Source organism: Exophiala xenobiotica, assembly GCF_000835505.1.
Source record: "Exophiala xenobiotica strain CBS 118157 unplaced genomic scaffold supercont1.6, whole genome shotgun sequence".
In the NCBI taxonomy this organism is placed as follows: domain Eukaryota; kingdom Fungi; phylum Ascomycota; class Eurotiomycetes; order Chaetothyriales; family Herpotrichiellaceae; genus Exophiala; species Exophiala xenobiotica.
The window spans coordinates 628535-646375 of record NW_013562489.1 but is presented as its reverse complement, the minus strand read 5'-3'; the positions used below and the strand labels follow the sequence as shown (position 1 = coordinate 646375).

Below are 17841 nucleotides of genomic sequence, written 5' to 3'. Positions count from 1 at the left end.
CGCCAAGTGACTCTTCAGCGATAGCCTAATCCACAGAGACTGGATCTAGACGCTCTTCTTGTGAGTAATCCACAATACCTATGCGTTTGACCCTACGTTTACTCTACGTTGAAATGTGGCGGACGAAGCATCGGGAAAAGCAGCGAGTAGCTCTGGCCGCCCTTAGTCAGCAAGGCTGACCCTCCTGAACGCATTGGGGCGAGATGGAAATGCATCCGCCATTTGACATTGATTCTAGCCCGATAGTTCCTGATTATCACGAAGAGTTGATCTAGGCCCTTTCATCCCAAGAAGAGCCATGAGAGTTTTATTCCAGCCAGCCATATTGTAAGGCAACGCCATCGTCGCTGTAATTTTCGTGCCGTAACGCATCCATCGAATGAACCACCCACAGAGATAGCCTGTATGCTGTCGCAAGCTCTGTCCATCTCGTTCTTTTACCAACTGTCAAGCTCATTCTTCAGGATTGTACATTTGTTGAGAGACCAATTTGGTCATGGTGAACATATGCACCTTGTCTTGTCGGAAGACTTCCCTCATTTTTGAATCGCAGAGGATGAATCGCTTGTCACTTGGGTCTTGGAGGTTGTTCGCTTTGATATAGGCCCACAGCCGCTTGGTGGTCTCAGGACGTGACAGCTTTGAATTTCGGGTCAGTACTCCTGTAGCGGAGCTCAACGATTAGACTTACCTGCGTCTCGCCATCCAGAAGACCTGACAAAGCCGGAGATAGATTGAGCGGTTTCTGCATGTCTATTAGTCAACTTTCCTCACGCAGGTTCAAGAAAACTTACATGGAATCCAGTATTACGCTTTGGCTTCTGGGCTTTGTGTTCCTCGTCGTCGATGTCGGAATCATCAGACCCAGTCACTCTATCCTTCTTGACTTTCTTCTTTCTCTTGGCTGGTGCCGATTTCCGAGTTGTACCACCTCTCGTGGGACGAGCACGAGCATCTTCTTCGGCTTGCAGACGAGCGGCATAAGCTGCATCGGCGTCAAGGCTGGCTTTGCGCTTCTTCTTGGGCCGCGGCGTGTCTATGACGTCCGAGTCGCTTTCGGTTTGGGCTTCTCTCTTTGCGGGCGAGCTTGAGGGTGACTGAGTGTGGACACCATTCGTTTTCTGGGTAGGTTCTGCCTGCTCGACCGAAGGAATGACTGCGGCGTCACCATTCTCTTTCGAACTGATGACATCGAATCTTTCATTGATCACGACTTTAATTACTGCCTGTGCATTTTCAGTATGCAGTTCGAGTCTTCAACTTGTGGGACGCACCTTCTGCGGAGTGATATCGTATTGGACTTTGTCCTGGATTCCCTTTAGGATATCTTTTCTTGTAATTGTGGTGAGATCGGCGCCGTCAAGGATTGAGTCGATGATGGTGATGTACTTTTGGCGAACGTCCGGTGGTACTTTCGGTGGTCAATGACATTACGGAACAAGGTGCGCCAGGACTTACACGACATGATGGCGGAGATCTTGCTGCCGCTTGCTCAAGGCAATCGCTGAGGACAGGCGGTATATGAGGGAAACAAAATTGAGCGCGATGCGTGGAGAAGTCAAGGTCAACTCATAGCCATCCGGCCAACGCAACGAGGGCAGGAACTGCCGCTTGCGAGAGCAGGAGGGCGAGGAATGAATGGGTGGTGAAGAGGAGATGTATCGTGGGAACAAACAGCTCTATTGAGCTATAAGTGAGTCAAAGGACAAGAAAGGTGATGCGACAAACCGTAGGCAGGTGGGTGTGAGGACACAAAGCATTGACTGACGGGATGCTTGCGCTGCGGGCTCACCTGCGCATACCACTGAAGAAACAAACTAGTACGAGTATCCTGGGGTCCGGACACAAGCGCTGAACCTAGCGATCATCGGCTCCTTCCAGCTCACCAGCCACCAGCACCTACCATAGGGCTTGCTGACTCATCACCCACACACCCACGTGATCTGGAAATCGCAGGCTTGGCGCTTTGCACAACCTGCGGCGCGATCTTGCTGGAGTGTGATATTTCCTGCGGCGGACGACAGCATCGGGAATTTGTACATTCTTTCACATCCAGGTGCCCACGATCATTGCCAATACCGCAATCATGGCTCCGGGATTTGATCAGCTCTCCGATCACGATTTCGAAGACGAAATCGAAGACATCGACTTCAGCGACCTCAAAGAACGATATGATGTGCGCATGGAAGAAGGTCTCGATACCTTTGTCGTATGTTTGCCTGTGTGACGGAGACATGGAAGAGATACTAAGAAGCTAGGTGATCGACGGGCTACCTATTGTCAACGCCGACCAAAAATCGAAACTCGTCAAATTCTTGCTGAAAAGACTAAATTCGGTCGGGAGAATAAAGGATGGCGAAGAATCGATCTTCATGCCTATGAACGATCAGGGCATGTCCGAGGGGTAGGCCATCCCCTGGAATCGCAAAGCCACGTCCTCTGACATATTACAGTTTTGCATTCGTCGAATACCAGACCCCAGAGCAAGCGGTGGCCGCCACGAAACAACTCCATGGTGTCGCCCTCGACAAGAGACATACCCTAGCCGTCAACAAGCTCACCGATATTGAGAAATATGGTAGAGAAGGAAGAATTGATGAACAATATGTCCCTCCAGAAATCGAACCTTTCTCAGACCGAGAACATCTCAGATCATGGCTTTTCGACGCTGCCGCCCGAGATCAATTTGCCATGTTCCGTGGCGACAAGGTCGGCGTGTTTTGGAATAACAAGAAGGAGCCCCCTGAAATGGTAGTCGACCGGACACACTGGACACAACTATTCGTATCCTGGTCACCGTATGGAACGTATCTTGCGTCAGTACATCAACAGGGAGTGCAATTGTGGGGTGGATCTTCCTTCAAGAGAATCAGGCAATTTCCTCATCCTTTTGTCAGCCTTGTCGAATTCTCCCCAGGCGAAAACTACATAACGACATGGTCCCATCAGCCAATTGTGGTGGAGGAAGGAAAAAGCCCTCTTACCCTTGATGAAGAAGGCAAGCATATTGTCATCTGGGATATCAGGACGGGCAAACCTCTGCGATCTTTTGTCGCCCACGACCTTACCCCTCCTCCAGGCACCGACCCTACTGCCCTCCCTGCAAAAGCAAAGGTACAATGGCCAGCTTTCAAATGGTCTGCTGATGAGAAATATGTGGCGAGAATGAAGCCGCATGAAAGTATCTCTATTTACGAAGCGCCAAGAATGAACCTACTCGACAAGACGTCAGTGAAAGCCGAAGGAATCGTGGACTTCGAATGGGCCCCGGCAATCACCCAACGAGAAGGTGTCAAGACATACGAATCACTTCTCTGCTACTGGACACCGGAAATGGGTTCCAACCCCGCCAAGGTCGCCCTGATGTCTGTTCCTTCCAAGGAAATTGTCCGGACGAGAAACCTGTTCAACGTTACGGATGCGAAACTGCATTGGCAGTCTGACGCGAAGTTCATTTGTGTCAAGGTCGACCGGCACTCCAAATCCAAGAAGTCCCTGGCCACGAACCTCGAGATTTTCCGCATCAAAGAGAAGGGCGTCCCTGTGGAAGTCGTGGACAGCCTGAAAGACACAGTCATCAACTTTGCATGGGAGCCCAAGGGTGACCGCTTTGTGCTGATCACCGCTGGCGAAGCTGTTGCAGGCTCAAATGTCCTGCCCAAGACCTCTGTACAGTTCTTCGCCCCTGAAAAGGTCAAGGGTGCAGGCACTGGAGCATTCAAGCACGCCCGCACATTTGACAAGAAGAATAGCAATGGCATCTACTGGTCACCTAAGGGTCGATTCGTGGTTGTCGCCACTGTCAGCGTGCAACAGCATTCTGATCTCGACTTCTACGACCTCGACTACGAAGGCGAAAAGCCTGAGAGCGAGGCACATCTGAATGCCAATCTGATGCTCATGAATTCCGAGGACCATTATGGCATGACGGACGTAGAATGGGATCCCACGGGCAGATACGTCACCACTAGTGCCAGTGTCTGGACACATCAGGTAAGCTCCTTCTCTCGGTTATTAGGATTTACCGCTAATTCTTGGTAATAGATGGAGAACGGCTACAAGCTGTGGACATTCTATGGCCAACTCCTGGCTGAAGCACCGACGGAGAAATTCAAACAGCTGCTATGGCGTCCTCGACCGCCAACAATGCTGTCAAAGGAGGAACAACGTACGATTCGACGCAATCTGCGTGAGTATTCCAGAGAGTTTGAAGAGCTCGATAAGGAAATGGAGGAGGGTGCCAACCTGGCTGTTGTCGAGGCCAGACGGAGATTGTACATGGAGTGGTACAGCTGGGTGGCTCAAGAGAAGGAGCTGCTCAAGGAGGAACGAGAGGAATTGGGCTTACCAGATCCAGAGGCTGAGCTGCAACTCCAACGCATTAAGAGTCAAGACGAGGAAGAGAAGGTCGTGGAGGAGGTCGTGGAAGAGGTCATCGAGGAGACAGAGGAAATTGTGCAGTAGATTCGTGCAGCAATACTGGACGGTCATGCATAGCACGCCTGCAGCTAAGCGATGATGGGAGAAGTGCATATGAGAATGGTCCTCAACGTCCTGTCGGGCATGTAGGTGTGTTCCTCTTATAGTGCATCGAAGAGCGAAAAAAGCAAAAAAAGCACGAGTTGCCATTACACACACCTATCACTGGCACCACGTTCGCTCCCTCGAGAAAGCGATGCGGGCTCTTGCCGAGCCTTTGATCTGAATTTGTGAAAACCACGAAAGGTTGGTCGAGTTGCCCAGTGGTCGGTCGAGCATCATCGAAGTACATCGTACAAGATCTTAGCTTAGCTACGATTGAGCGAACACCTTTAAAAGGCCGGTCCCTCGACGTAGGTATCCGTGGATAGTACGTTGGAGTTGTTGAAGTAGGTATTACAGGCATATTCGTGGGTGCAGCACGAGCAGACTGCTGGCGTCTGTGAACTGAACACATGTCATAGGGGTCTTCCGTCTCAAGAATGAACCACGTTTCGTGCCTGATCATTACTGTGCAGATTTCCTACACGCTGACGGGGCTGTGGTGAAGCCCTCCTAGTCTGCGAGACACCTCTAACCACCCTAGCCCCCTGTAATATCACCAAATCTGAACTCCACTCCAAACAATCAATCATAACAGCAGTGTCACTTGATGTCACTACATCGATCAGTAAGACCTCGGAGAGCTAAGAGCCGTCCTTTACGAGGCCGAAAATCATACCACACCGCATCTCGTATGTTGTTCTTCCGCCATCGCCGCGTTGGTTGCGATCATAACTCACTTTCGCCTTCTGCCCTCATGCCCTCCTCGACATCGCGCAACTGGTCCAGATTCACTCTGCACTCCTCCATCTTTTTAGACCAATAGAACATCTCCTCGCTGGCTGCTGCATGCTTTTTGCTGTGCTGCGGCGCCTCGATGCTATCGTACTTCTCCCAGGCGACACTGTGCTTGCGCTTGGCTTCGTTGAATTGGTCTGTCAGGAGTTTCTTGACATTAGCAAGGGCCTTCCACGGGGAGATCTTGGGCCGGAGAGTTGGTTCGTCAAGCATGGCGTTTTTCATGAGTTGTGTGATTTGGGCGGTAAAGTCTGGTCTGCCCACATCAAGTTCGTTCTCGATTTCATCTTCGGTTTCGTCGGCACGAGTCTGACGTCGAGATTGAAAGTGAGTCTGAGTCTGACATTCGGCAGCGTGGGTGACGTGTTTTGTTGCCTTCTGGGCGGTCAAGCGCTGGCATACAGCGCAGTTGTCGAGATGCTCTGGGTCGTGGCGGTGCAGGACGTTTTGTGCTTCTTGAGAGACTTGGGCTTGATTTTTTGCCTTTGCGGGCTTTGAGGGCTGAGGGTTGTTGACAGTGATGTCGGGCAGAATGTATGCAGAGGTCATGTTTTCGTCGAGAGAAACACGGCGGCGACGACGGGAAGTGTTCGATGCCGCGGTGGGGTCTTCCATGATGCTGTTCTCAGTATCGTTGAGGGCGGATTTCTTGTAAGACTGGGACTTATGCTGGTCGCCACCGAATCTGGAGGTTGTTCGTCTCTCGGATAATGGTGAGTTGGGTCTGTTGATCGGGACCGGGGACAAGACTCGTGCATCGTTCGAGTCTGTCGTCTTTGCGGCTTGGCCTGGGTGCGAATCGGTGGGAAGGTCTCTGTTGGAAGCGCGTCTGGCTGGAGATCTCTTAGGAGACTCGAATGAGCGGCTTAAATCGAAGAGCTCTTCCTCCACACGCGTCGAGGCTTTGTTTCTCTTCACCGAGGTTGATGTTTTCTTGGACGAAGCGTGGAGCAGCCTAAGCTCGAGGAGGGCTTCATCGCGCTCGCGAGTCAGGGTGTTAATAGTGTTCATAGCTTCGTTGAGGTCACGCTGCAGAGTTCGGAGGGACGCGACTATTTGTTTTTCATCGGCTGGGATCGTGTAACGGATCTGCACATTGGGGAGAGAGCCGTGATCCGCGAGGATTTGAGAGGTGTTTGGTATGTTGGTTGGCAGCATGAAGGACTGGCTGTTTTGGGACTTCGTGGAGACTGCTCTACTGAAGCGAGTTGATTTCTTCTGGGGCCGGTGGGTGGGAGGAGAGTTGCCAGGCGTGTACATGACCTAGAAATTGTGAGCAAGACAATGAGCATGTGTGATAAGCAAGAGGTACCTGGTAGTCACCAACGAATGCATCGGCAGAGTGAATGCTGCTGTAGCTGGTACCAATTGTACCGTGATCGAAGCGTGAGGGAGCCATGCTGTGTAAGATGTCGAGTGTATGATGTTGAAGGAGTAATGGGTGCGCTGAAGGACGCAATGTCGAAGGATTATTGCAAGTTTACATGTAAACAATACCAAATCCAAATCCGGAAATTCTACCGAGTGTCAGGATCGAAAGCGGCAAACCATCCGTGAATCACCATTTCTCGTATTGATTGATCGTTATGGATTTACAAAGGCTCCTCATGGCCTTGACGATGTGATCGCCTAGAACGATCATTATTATGAATTGGCAATTGATGATTTGCAATCTTCCTCAAGAGACGACCATCGAGCTTGTGACCTTCAACCTCTCGATTTCTCATTGAGAACGTCGTTCATGGGCGTCGGTTAGCCGCCCATGGTGCCTGCACGACAGCCGCGCCGTCCTTCCAGAGAAGACATGGGACGCATATCGCAGTAAAAGACACTGACCCTCCAGGATGAATAGGTGAGAAAGCAAATGTGGCACAATGATGATCGCAGCCGATCACCAAAGCCCTATCCCATATGAATTGTGCCGGCTGTTTGAAGACTTGTCGACACAGCCCCCCAGAAGGGACGAACGATATTTGAATGGACAAACCATCAGCCTCTTGTCTACTGATAGCTGCCGGTGGCTGCAGGTATTTACATATGCTCTGCCTGTTTGCTAGACCCAATGCAACAAGATTACGCGATCTTGTCGAGTCGCAAAGACCCTGGCTGCGGTGTCTCAGCAATTCGGACCCATGCCAGCAGTAGCATGCTTTTGGCGCTGACGTGCCTCTGCCCTCTGCCGCGCAACTCCAAGATTTCCGAGGCCAGCCACTGCCACCACCAAGACGTGCATCATTCCCCAGCTTACCATCTGACTGGATTTTAAACTCGTGTTATTCACGGGGAACGCATTTTCATTTCGATGTCAACCTGATACTTTACCACATATCCTATATCGTTAGACTTCCCGAATATTGCTTTCATTTACCACATCCCGCTGATAGTCATACTCTGTTTGCCCGGCGGCTGCAACCTGATCAACACGAATGGCCCGGCAGCGAGGTCTATAACTTTGGCCTCAATTTCTTGCTATATAGTTAGGCCAAAATGACGGTCCTGCCTTCCCGTTCATATTCGAAAAGGCATGTCGAGCGCCAATTACATTCACGGCAGAACGGGCCATCTGGAGGCGGCGGCGGAGGAGGATTCAGCGGAAGTGCTGTTACCATTGGAGTGAGTATTCCCAGCCTATGGAGGGCATCATCCTGACCATGTCAGATTGTCGCAGCCATAGTCTTCGTCATCACAGCTTCCATATTACTATACTCCTTCCTTCGAAAATGGAAGCTCCAGGGCAAGAGTCCACGCTACATCCCCACGAAGTTCTTGAAAAAGAAATGGCAGACATGGCAGCCTGGAGGGAAATACTCGGCCGTGCGCAACCGAGATCTATCGTCTACCAACACAGCCTACACCGGGAACAACATCAATGGCCCTGGGTCGGGAGCGGGCGTTGACCGTAACACCAGCGTCAGAAGTGTCATTACCTTACCCGCCTACTCCCGAACACCCCAAGATACCGAGCAGGTCATTGCCCGTGAAGGCGAAAGAGCCGGCATGGATACGGTCGTTGAGTTCCCCGAGACTGTAGATGAAGAGGAAACACGTCGTGAAGAACAAATGGAATCCCTCTACCAGATCCGGGTCGCCCGGCGCCGCGAGGTAGCAGAACGGGAGGAGCGCAGGCGTGAAAGGAGAGAAGCTCGAGAAAGAGGAGACAATACGCGGCTAGAAGAGCTGAGACGGGAGTCTCGTCAGCGCGCCAGTGAAAGTACTGCCTCTCTCAACGGTGGTGTCAGCGTCTCAGCCGCAACTCTAATTGCCGAACATCAATCCCGCGGGCGTGACAGCAGAATAGCGAGCGTCGCCTACGGGTCGCTGGGCGAAGTACGGCATGACGGCACTCGCATTCGTGCAAACAGCAATGAATCAGAAAGAGGCGGATTGCTGAACGGAGCTGCACCCATGGGCGAGGGAGGCGGTCGGCCTCGATTATATTCAGATGCCACATCGATCACGACAATGTCTCGGCAGCGTACTCGAGATCGATCAGTAAGCGACCTCAGTGTATCGACCGCAGGTTCGGAAGCGGACCGGCAGCCCACCCCAGGCTCGACCATTGCAGGCGATGGTCCTCGACCGCGGAGCTCACAGAGCGATGAGCCTCAAAGTGGGACTTCCAACTCTTCACCAACCGCAAACAGATATACGCCGGACGAGAGTACGGGGTCTGAAGACATCGGAGAGTCACGAATCCCACACGCAGATCCTGATCCGGCAGCTCAACCGCCGGAGTATGATGTCCTTGAATGGGGTGATGCACCTTCGTATGAGGCTGCTGTCGCTCGGGCTGCTAGTAATGCTACTGCTCGAACGGCTGGACTTCCAAGCAGAATCCCGAGTCAAGCTCCTCGATTGCCCCAACTCAATCTGCCCAGCATTAGCGTCTCTGGTGCTACGGAGCCAAACACGCCGGTGTCGGCAGGGCCGGAGACGGCTTTGCGCTCACCACATGAGAGCTGACGAGGCTAATGCGGATGGTGCTGAGACTGGACGCGACAGCTATACAGATCTCGCGCTGTAACAAGACATTTGCAGCAATTTGGCGCTCTAGACAGTTCGGCTTGCCATATGATGGATACAAAGACTATGTGTGAGGTGGAACGAGCATGACTATATGATTGGAATATTGCATCAAGCATGGCGTTGGAGGGAAATGGTTGATCGTAAATATGGGCATTAGGGATTGCTAATGTTAGTGTATCAAGCAAAAGCTCTGGCCGACGGATGGCTGGACGTTCAAACACAACGAAGAGAAATATGTGATCTTCATGCAACTTCCATTGCAGCTTGAACGTGCTGGCACATGCTCTGCCTGGTTACACAGCTGAATCAATTACCCTTCTACGGGTTCGACTTGGCCCTTCGGGCATTGGCTTCGGCTTCATCTGAACCTCGTTTCGACCACAGAGTCCAGAAACGCATGCCTCATTGAACTGAGCGTCGGTGCCGTCTTTGTGTGTACAGCATCCAGCCTTTTGAAAATGTTGGACTGAACGCTCTTTCCCCACCAACAACCATCAAAGCGGTTTATCGCACAATACCCTCAAATCGAGTCTTGAACCACTTGACGGTGTCGTCCTTGTGGACTTGATGGTTTCGGCCGACCTTGGCCTTGGCCCGTCTCCGTCTGGCCACTCGCGCACCGGGTCGTGACATACAGCAGTAGAAGTCCATTCCGTAGATACCGATGGCGGGATCGTACTTGATGCCCAAGTCGATGTGTTCTGAGATACCGAAACCGAAGTTGCCTGTCTCGCTGAAGTTCTTGCGGCGGAGTTCGTATTCCTTGACCTTGAGGCCTCGCTCGAGAATTTCTTCGGCCTTGGGGCCCCGGACGGTAACGTGCACGGCGATCTTTTCGTTACGACGGATACCGAAGGATCGGACGGTGTAGCGGGCTTTGCCTGTACAAGTGGTTAGTATCGAAGCAGGGACGGGTGAAAGGAAAGGTTCGAGGCGTACTGTAGACGGGAGTTTGACCGGACAGTTGTTCCAACACCTTTGCAGCACGGGTGAGACGATCGCCAGACTCGCCGACCGAGATGTTCAGGACGAGCTTGTCGATGCGCAGCTCGCGCATGGGGTTCGAGCTCTTGTCGTTGCCTTCCGCCATCGTGAATGTCTTGCAAGAGCGTTCAGATGTTGGGTTTAACGAGTGCGACAGAGTCTGTGGTGGTAGTGGATGATGGTAGCTGGAAGCAGGCTCAGCGTGCGGATTGAGTCGTCGAAAATCCAAGTGCGGACAAATTCTTCTTGGCAATCTGGCCAAGAGTTCGATTTTGACCTAAACCCAATTTGGTAATCCTGGATTGCTGCAGCTTTTTCTGAGCACTCGCGATCACCTGCAATTACAAGCCGAGCAGTCAATTAATTGAACATCGCTTCAAGCACATTGTCAGTTCGAGCCTGTGTCACTCTTCCCGGAGAAGTGTTGCAGCCATCGCCTGGCAGACGCAGTCGGGCTGCGGCTCTGTACTGCGCAAGCATACACATTTTTTGAACATCAAAACAACTACAATCCCGAAGAGTCAAGTCGCATTCGTGCGCAAAGACCGCAAAGATGGCAAACAAGCAAGGGAAGATGGTATGTTGGTGTTTAATCGCTGTGTTTCAGGTCATACATGCTAATTGTCGAGTAGCAAAATCTGGTACGGATGAACAGCCAAAGTGTGAGCTACGCCAACTAACTGCGAACCAGATCAACTATCGCATGCGTGTTACAATGAATGATGCTCGACAGATGACTGGCCAGATGCTTGCATTCGATAAAGTCAGTTCGCTCTCCTTTACTCAGTGTATATATGTTCGCTGACTGTCCATAGCACATGAACCTCGTCCTTGCCGACACCGAAGAATTTCGCAAAGTCAAACGCAAGCAGAACCGACCTGGTGCGCCCGCCGCGCCCGGCTCAGCAGCAGCGACCGTCGAGACGGAAGAGAAGCGTACATTGGGTCTTGTGATACTCCGAGGAACGAACATTGTCAGTTGCAGCGTCGAAGGCCCTCCTCCATCCGACCCATCCGCACGTCTTGGTCAGTCTGCGCCTGGTGGTGCCCCAAGCGCTCTACAGGCTGGAGCAGGAATATCAAGACCAGCGGGGCGGGGTTTGCCAGTCGGTTTGGGTGGCCCAGCAGCTGGTATTGGTGGTCCACCGCCTCCAGGAGGGTTTGGATTTCCGCCCGGTGGATTCCCAGGAGGCGCTCCGCCAGGCTTCGGAGGAAGAGGAGGACCAGGGGCCCCGCCGGTTGGTGGTCCGCCGCCGGGCTTTGGCGGACCTCCACCAGGATTTGGTGGCCCAGGTGGTCCTCCTGCTGGATTCCAGCCGCCTCCTGGATTCCAAGGTCCTCCAGGACAAGGAAGAGGCTTCCCACCGCCAGGGTTTGGAGGCAGGTAAAAGCTGTGTATGTGGACGAATTATGCTTGGGCATGAGTAGGGGGACGTCGCTTAGAGCAACCACTGCATGACGGACAGTCTGACCTGATTTGGGCAGAAGCACGTGCCTACTTCGACAGTAACAACATCTATGGGCCACACCGCGTGATGTCTAAGCCTCGATCGTGTCTGGGAGCAAGCCGTGCCTGAGGCTCGGACCACCAGATCAGAAGGTTCCGCATCAAGGATCAGCGCAATGGAGTATCAGGGAACAGCAGCGATTATGAGACGCGGCTTCGCTTTGCGCGCTCGGTATATGGTCGAAGGAACAGGCCTGTAGGGCCATGATCAGCAGAAGAAGATTACCATACCATATCGGGTCTTACGGAGTTGGTTAAGGGACAGATCAGGATCCTCATAGCAGTGAACAAACACAGATGATCAACGCATGAGAGTTTGCAAAAGGATAAACATCGCTCCATTCTCTCAATCTTGGTGAAGGTCTTTCCTGCAGAGTGGCCTTGAATGTCATGCTGTCGCCTTTCTAGCTTCTAATTGACTATGTATAGGCATATCGCGAGCATCATAATGAACGTCCCGACCGATTGTGAGATCACTTCGTCAGTCATCGCTGTTACTAAAACGTGCGGCAGAGGCAGCTCCACCCTCCTTCAAGGCAAGGTGGATTTGCTTGATGATTCCGATCTTATTTAGGAATTCTTTCGCTAAAGCAGTTGCGCTTCGACATGGCCAGGACTGCCGAATATATTTCCGTGGTTTGTCTTGGGAGGAGATAAAGTTGAAAGCATCACACCTCACGCATGGAACGGTATACGGAATACCTTTGTCAAAATGTATTCGAATAGACTATTGCTTCGCCAATGATGCCGAAGTTCAATCTGCATGTTGCTTCCAAATCGCCGTTGCTGTCTTTGGAAATAGGTCCCAACCTGGGCAGAGCCCTTAGCAAGTGGTGGAATTTATCTCCGGTCGGGAGTCGAAAAGTCGACAGCAACACTAAGGGATGTAACGTCTAGCCTCTCGCCAGGGCAAGCACAAGAGTCCAAGCAAACGTTCCGCAATATCCTAGACTTCGGATGGCCAGCTACGCCTCATTTGTCCATGACTCTCCAGGCTCGGGCTCGTAAAAATATGCTTGCAGCGAGCACCAGTCTTCTTTCTCTCTCTGCGGGAAGGTATTTCGCACTCCTTCCCCGGCATGATTCTACAAGGATGGACGATGCTGAGTAGTATGAAAGCCAGGAGCATCGGCAGAGAGTCCAGGCAATATTGATATGCTTCGTGGTTGGGGATGGTGCTGTCGAGACCATTGGAGTACTCGCAAAGGCGAAAGACAATTCGTAGCTGGTGCGAACAGAACGTGTTAGCTTTCCAGAGCAGTAGCCATTCATTAAGGGGGTCCTCGTAGTTACCGTGATCAATGCCAGGACGGCGTACACTGTGTATAGTAGTCTGAGAGCCTGTTTCTGGCTGTGCCGGTCCAGACCCTCCCCTCGGAGCAACGCTCGATGAAGCTGGGTAGCGAAAAAGACAAAGATGAGGATGAAGAGCTGCTGGATCCCGACGCCGGCCATGTAGATGTGTAGTCCTAGCGAAATCGTGAGTATCTTGCAGTCCACAGTGGGACGGCGTAGCAAGGCGTCAGGAGATGAGGAGAGGTACCTTGCAATGTCTGCGACACAGAAGTGCTTTCCTGCTCGGCAGAGGCTGCTCCATAGACTTGGATGATGAAAGCACTGTGATATATTGGGTAAGCTTAGTCGCGAAAAGCAGGCGATAGGGAGAGTAACACATACACCACGTCCAACATGACAAAGTACAGACCGAACCGCCATGCGGTGATGCCCAGGATTTTGGCGGTGGGAACGAAGTTCCAGACCATGCGTCCAACAATCATGTACACAAATGCGTTGGTCCAGAGGGGAGCGACCTGTGCCGAAGCAATTAGGTCAGTGGACAATATGGCCATGGAACAAGCTTGAGGGTAAAATACTAGAATCAGAACGAACCAGGCGCCATAGTCGCCCAGGCTGGCCGGATCTGCGATGCTGATGACTCGAAAGATGTAGGCGATGGTCTGCCAGAGTGCGCCCTGATCCGATGAAGTATGTGGTAAGCAAGATTGTCTCAATTCAGAGGGGAAGAATACATCGTGCACTTACCATCGAGATCACCCAGGTATACCACTTTCGGTAGTATATACCCTGCGCTACGTGGGCAGCGAACAGGAGGCCAAACAAGACGGTGAATGTATAGGCCGCTCCAATCGAAGGACAAAATGTCCAGAGTGTGTTGGGGTCAGTTGTGGCTGTTTTACTCGGTCAACGGCGAAGGAGTTGGAGGACTGTTCGTACACACCCTTGCACGTTTCACCCATGCTGAATGAGATTCAGGCTATACAATCCTGTTCCGGTGGGATGATATAGTGATTGGCACAGAAAAAGACCCTCCTTGGTCATAGCAGTAGCAATAGTAGGAGCAATAACAGCACCTCCATCTTCGCGAGCGAGGACGATAGATATACTTATACTTCTGGCAACAGGCATCGCCATTGTGAAAAAGATTCAAACTATCACAGCTTTTGTTAGAAACCTCTCCACTGACTTGGGGTGATGCACTCGGGAGTCTGAGCCTTGCATAACCAGGAGCTTTGCTGGACGAGCTCGTAAGGACATCTCCACCAAAGCCTCACTAGCCCGCTGGCTATCCCGATTGTGGTCAACCGTCGACCTTTTTCCATACTCGCGCTTTGATCTTCTCGTGCAAATCGGCAGGGATTCAGGCAGCCCAGATTGGTGGTTGATGGTGGCAGTTGAGTCTCGCTAGTTACAAGGCCCCCTTCAAAAGGCATGACGGCCCTCCTCTTCCACCATCACGAGGGGTCTGTCTCGTATAGAACATCGAAGACCCAAAACCCATTATCAATATATTGGTGCCTGAGATGAAACTCGACAAAGTCGTCGGTAGCCAACGACGTTGAATATGCCGAGAGTGAAAGCCGCCCACCGCAAGCGCTCTTACGCCCCCAAGAGCAGATCTGGATGCATCACATGCAAGTAAGTCCTGCAATTCCTCTGAAATCCCTGAGTCTGGTGCTGAAGTTCTGGTCCCAGGAGTGCGTTTTGAGATACTTCGTCAGCGCAGGCTGCGAGCTAATCCCAACATTCTTCCACAGTCCGTCGTGTCAAATGCGACGAAGGCAAACCGAGCTGCAACAGGTGCCTGTCGGGCCCCAGTCGCAAGTGTGATGGCTATGCCACGGAAAACATCCCAGAAAACGACAGCCAAGGGCTTCTTCTCGTACGGCTACCCGAGTACTCGGCCATTTCGGGTGACGAGCTCAGAGCCTTCCAATTCTTCAACGAGCATACCCTTAGTCAACTCCCTGGCTTTCACAGCTGCGAATTCTGGGACGTTATAGTCCGACAGATTGCACACGAGGATGTTGCCGTCCGACATGCTCTCGTTGCTCTTGCCGCGTTGCACGAGAACTTCGCCGCAAAAGGCGACAGCTCGAGCAAAAGCAGAACTCCCGAAACCGAACATTTCGCCTTGAGACAATATAACCTAGCCATTCAGCGGCATCTGCAACAGATTGCGGCAGCAACCTTGGACAACAGCAACACCAAACGACTGGAGCTGGAGCGCTACCTGGTTTCGTCCTTGATATTCATCTGCATAGAGGTGAGTCAACCACCTATCCGTTTCTTTTTCTGCGTACTCTGTTGCCATGCGAATGAAACGGATAACTGACCAGCATTGCTCGCAGATCATCCGCGGCCACTTCGCATCATGTATGTCCTTGTTGAAGCGGACGTTTGGCATTTTTGCCGATCTCACCAAAGACGTCCCCAAAGGACAACGACCACCCGGCGGCCTTCTTGAAATCTTCGAGAGGCAGTTGAACAGGCTTGAGGCGCAGTCTATTGTAGTAAGCAAATTGAACACTCAACCTTCACTCTCTTTCTTCTCACATGACACTTATCGCAAGGCCTTGAAGAAAATGAGACTGACACGACGCTGTACAGCTCATTGGCTACGATGCTTGGGATGGACAAGAAGCCCATGCCAGGGAGTCTCAGGCCACAGTCACTGTCCGCCGACAACCAGTACTGCCAGCCATACCCGAAGCCTTCTCCACAGCTACAGAAGCTCGCGACTGTTTCGAATCTTACATGCATGCATTCGCCCTGGCAACGGCCCGTCAAAGTGACGATGCTGTGGTAGACGACAGCGACACAGATACCGCCATGTCGCAGAACAAAAGCCCGAATGCGTACCTCAACGGCTTCGGCCGATGGTCACATGCTCTGGATGCCACAATGCAGCACGCCCAAACCAACGATAGCAACACCTCTCCTCCCAACGAGAAAGAAAAAGAAAAGGAGCGCTGCGCATCGCTGGTTCTGCACATGCACCGACTCATGGTCTCCACATCGGTGGATTTGCTTTCCAGGCAGCAAACCCCAACAGACACCGACGTCCAAATGTCTTGGGATAAATACACCAACGTCTTCGAGGAGGTCGTCAAGATCGGAGAGTCAATATTGTCTCCAACAAGCAGCCCTAGCCCTTACAGCGTCGTAGCAGATGCTAGCCATAGTATTTCCCCTCCAAAGGCCAAAATGAGACCGTACTTCACCCTCGACATCGGCGTCGTCGCACCATTATACGACATTGCTCGTCGGTGTCGGGACCCTCACGTCCGTCGACGAGCAATCGGCCTTCTCTACGCGTACCCGAGGCAGGAAGGCATGTACAACGGGGTCCTTGCCGCCCGAGTCGCCGAGCGAGTTGTACAAATCGAAGAAAACGGTTTGGGACATGTCAGCTCCGCCACCGATATCCCCGACTGGGCCAGGATAAGCGACGTGCACCCGGTCTTCGACTTTGAGCGGAAGCGGGCACTGCTGTGCTACCGGCGGCGTGGTACACACGGCGCAGTCAGGAAGCCTGTACAGGAGGTCATGGATTGGGATTAAAGATCTCAAACAGTCTGCATGGAAACCATCTTCATGCTGGAGCGGGAAGGAGGGAAAGCCTGCTAACAGCAAGCAGGCAAGCGGAAGCGTGCCACTGGAGATTAGTGCACCTTTGCAAAGTACACAGGTTCCTGAGCACAAATGAGCGTTAATAAGATCTTCTCGTCCCCATCAACACCGGGTGCCCTTGTGTTTGCATGCAATATCTGAAGGGCTACGCAGCCTTCGGCGGACTGCATGTGAATACAGTGCACCAACAGCAAAATTCTAGTCCCACAACTAGTACCAGCTGGCCAACAGAAAGATATCAGGAATGTTTGACCGGGATGCCCTGTAGATTCTACAAGTACTTTGTATGTACTGTATTGTTCGCCGTTTGAGACGAGGTCTGCAGGAGATGTAAGGAACTTGACCTATCACAGTATATCGACCACCTACGGATCAAGGAGACATACCATGTTCGTAAATTGATAGCTCCACAAGCCACCTTGAATAGTACTGCTGGTCACATTGTCCGCCTCCTTGGTTGGAGCATGCAAATTTTGACTGCTCAGGGGTCACTGCATACTGGTCGAGTTTCCGTACTCCTAGCAGTGCTGGTTACCACATGCGGATGTCTGGATATAGGAATCGGTGGCAGAATTCCGCATCTGGGACGGTAACCAAGAGTCTGTCGATTTTGCCATCCTCGTTTCTGACCACATTAAACGTTTTCGAGAAATTAAATTCCATGATATTGATGGCCGTAAGCGACGAACAGGCATCGAAACAGCTCCTGGCTGCCTCTTCGGGAGGACCGTCGTACTGGGCGAGGATATCCCCTGTCATTCGTCAGCCGCACCGCAAGAGTCATGCTTGTGAGGAATTGCATACGGCGGTACCCTTTGTTCACCCACTGCGTACACGGAAGGGAGAGTGTCCGCAGGTTGCACATGGTATTGAAGCATGGTGCAAGACTCTGCCATATCTCAGCCAAGTGTCGGATGTTCAGCTTTGGAACACATCTTACCTTGAGCATAGTCCTGTGGAGGTTACCTGTGAAGCATAGCTCCGCAACACCGTGTAGAAACTCGAGAGCCTCTTGTGCTTGTCAATCGTTGTACACCAATGATGGATCTTGGTTTGTTACCACTCAATCGCTT

General features: G+C 52.0%; 8 protein-coding genes across 8 annotated transcripts; 4 read left to right on the top strand and 4 right to left on the bottom strand.

Annotated features, from left to right (window-relative positions):
• Positions 1 to 150: 150 nt before the first annotated feature.
• PV05_09540 (uncharacterized protein) lies at positions 151 to 1792 on the bottom strand. The gene is made up of 5 exons (XM_013455882.1): positions 1459 to 1792; positions 1275 to 1411; positions 795 to 1226; positions 692 to 745; positions 151 to 639 (listed from the first exon to the last, which is right to left on the bottom strand). The coding sequence occupies exons 1-5, from the start codon at positions 1463 to 1465 to the stop codon at positions 454 to 456; spliced, it is 816 nt and encodes a 271-aa protein (XP_013311336.1). The 5' UTR covers positions 1466 to 1792; the 3' UTR covers positions 151 to 453.
• Positions 1793 to 2016: 224 nt separating this feature from the next.
• Positions 2017 to 4649, top strand: PV05_09539 (uncharacterized protein). The gene is made up of 4 exons (XM_013455881.1): positions 2017 to 2209; positions 2259 to 2404; positions 2454 to 3993; positions 4045 to 4649. Exons 1-4 carry the CDS (start codon positions 2087 to 2089, stop codon positions 4462 to 4464), a joined length of 2229 nt encoding a protein of 742 aa, XP_013311335.1. The 5' UTR covers positions 2017 to 2086; the 3' UTR covers positions 4465 to 4649.
• A 272-nt stretch (positions 4650 to 4921) lies between these two features.
• PV05_09538 (uncharacterized protein) lies at positions 4922 to 6755 on the bottom strand. Its single transcript, XM_013455880.1, has 2 exons — positions 6632 to 6755; positions 4922 to 6582 (listed from the first exon to the last, which is right to left on the bottom strand). Exons 1-2 carry the CDS (start codon positions 6716 to 6718, stop codon positions 5251 to 5253), a joined length of 1419 nt encoding a protein of 472 aa, XP_013311334.1. The 5' UTR covers positions 6719 to 6755; the 3' UTR covers positions 4922 to 5250.
• Positions 6756 to 7556: 801 nt separating this feature from the next.
• Positions 7557 to 9639, top strand: PV05_09537 (uncharacterized protein). Its single transcript, XM_013455879.1, has 2 exons — positions 7557 to 7932; positions 7978 to 9639. The coding sequence occupies exons 1-2, from the start codon at positions 7807 to 7809 to the stop codon at positions 9280 to 9282; spliced, it is 1431 nt and encodes a 476-aa protein (XP_013311333.1). The 5' UTR covers positions 7557 to 7806; the 3' UTR covers positions 9283 to 9639.
• PV05_09536 (60S ribosomal protein L11) lies at positions 9439 to 10532 on the bottom strand. Its single transcript, XM_013455878.1, has 2 exons — positions 10285 to 10532; positions 9439 to 10226 (listed from the first exon to the last, which is right to left on the bottom strand). Exons 1-2 carry the CDS (start codon positions 10433 to 10435, stop codon positions 9850 to 9852), a joined length of 528 nt encoding a protein of 175 aa, XP_013311332.1. The 5' UTR covers positions 10436 to 10532; the 3' UTR covers positions 9439 to 9849.
• Positions 10533 to 10684: 152 nt separating this feature from the next.
• Positions 10685 to 12217, top strand: PV05_09535 (uncharacterized protein). Its single transcript, XM_013455877.1, has 4 exons — positions 10685 to 10906; positions 10962 to 10970; positions 11021 to 11092; positions 11145 to 12217. Exons 1-4 carry the CDS (start codon positions 10883 to 10885, stop codon positions 11715 to 11717), a joined length of 678 nt encoding a protein of 225 aa, XP_013311331.1. The 5' UTR covers positions 10685 to 10882; the 3' UTR covers positions 11718 to 12217.
• Positions 12218 to 12782: 565 nt separating this feature from the next.
• Positions 12783 to 14231, bottom strand: PV05_09534 (uncharacterized protein; the record flags this gene model as incomplete). The annotated part of the gene is made up of 7 exons (XM_013455876.1): positions 14076 to 14231; positions 13880 to 14025; positions 13711 to 13809; positions 13514 to 13647; positions 13380 to 13453; positions 13130 to 13305; positions 12783 to 13061 (listed from the first exon to the last, which is right to left on the bottom strand). The coding sequence occupies exons 1-7, from the start codon at positions 14092 to 14094 to the stop codon at positions 12783 to 12785; spliced, it is 927 nt and encodes a 308-aa protein (XP_013311330.1). The 5' UTR covers positions 14095 to 14231.
• Positions 14232 to 14699: 468 nt separating this feature from the next.
• PV05_09533 (uncharacterized protein) lies at positions 14700 to 16870 on the top strand (the record flags this gene model as incomplete). Its single annotated transcript, XM_013455875.1, has 4 exons — positions 14700 to 14773; positions 14936 to 15401; positions 15487 to 15648; positions 15746 to 16870. 4 exons carry the CDS (start codon positions 14700 to 14702, stop codon positions 16697 to 16699), a joined length of 1656 nt encoding a protein of 551 aa, XP_013311329.1. The 3' UTR covers positions 16700 to 16870.
• Between the last annotated feature and the right edge of the window lie 971 nt (positions 16871 to 17841).

Excerpts from the sequence above, each read along its gene's own strand:
- PV05_09535 (XM_013455877.1), top strand. The coding sequence starts at position 10,883 with ATGGCAAACAAGCAAGGGAAGATG. Across the intron at positions 11,093-11,144 it reads AGATGCTTGCATTCGATAAA|CACATGAACCTCGTCCTTGC; the intron begins GTCAGTTCGCTC and ends GACTGTCCATAG.
- PV05_09540 (XM_013455882.1), bottom strand. Across the intron at positions 746-794 it reads AGCGTAATACTGGATTCCAT|AAACCGCTCAATCTATCTCC; the intron begins GTAAGTTTTCTT and ends ATAGACATGCAG. Across the intron at positions 640-691 it reads TTCTGGATGGCGAGACGCAG|CTGTCACGTCCTGAGACCAC; the intron begins GTAAGTCTAATC and ends CGAAATTCAAAG.
- PV05_09539 (XM_013455881.1), top strand. The coding sequence starts at position 2,087 with ATGGCTCCGGGATTTGATCAGCTCTCCGATCACGATTTCGAAGACGAA. Across the intron at positions 2,405-2,453 it reads GATCAGGGCATGTCCGAGGG|TTTTGCATTCGTCGAATACC; the intron begins GTAGGCCATCCC and ends GACATATTACAG. Across the intron at positions 3,994-4,044 it reads CCAGTGTCTGGACACATCAG|ATGGAGAACGGCTACAAGCT; the intron begins GTAAGCTCCTTC and ends TCTTGGTAATAG.
- PV05_09536 (XM_013455878.1), bottom strand. The coding sequence starts at position 10,435 with ATGGCGGAAGGCAACGACAAGAGCTCGAACCCCATGCGCGAGCTGCGC. Across the intron at positions 10,227-10,284 it reads CGGTCAAACTCCCGTCTACA|GCAAAGCCCGCTACACCGTC; the intron begins GTACGCCTCGAA and ends CCACTTGTACAG.
- PV05_09537 (XM_013455879.1), top strand. The coding sequence starts at position 7,807 with ATGACGGTCCTGCCTTCCCGTTCATATTCGAAAAGGCATGTCGAGCGC. Across the intron at positions 7,933-7,977 it reads GAAGTGCTGTTACCATTGGA|ATTGTCGCAGCCATAGTCTT; the intron begins GTGAGTATTCCC and ends TGACCATGTCAG.
- PV05_09538 (XM_013455880.1), bottom strand. The coding sequence starts at position 6,718 with ATGGCTCCCTCACGCTTCGATCACGGTACAATTGGTACCAGCTACAGC. Across the intron at positions 6,583-6,631 it reads CATTCGTTGGTGACTACCAG|GTCATGTACACGCCTGGCAA; the intron begins GTACCTCTTGCT and ends CACAATTTCTAG.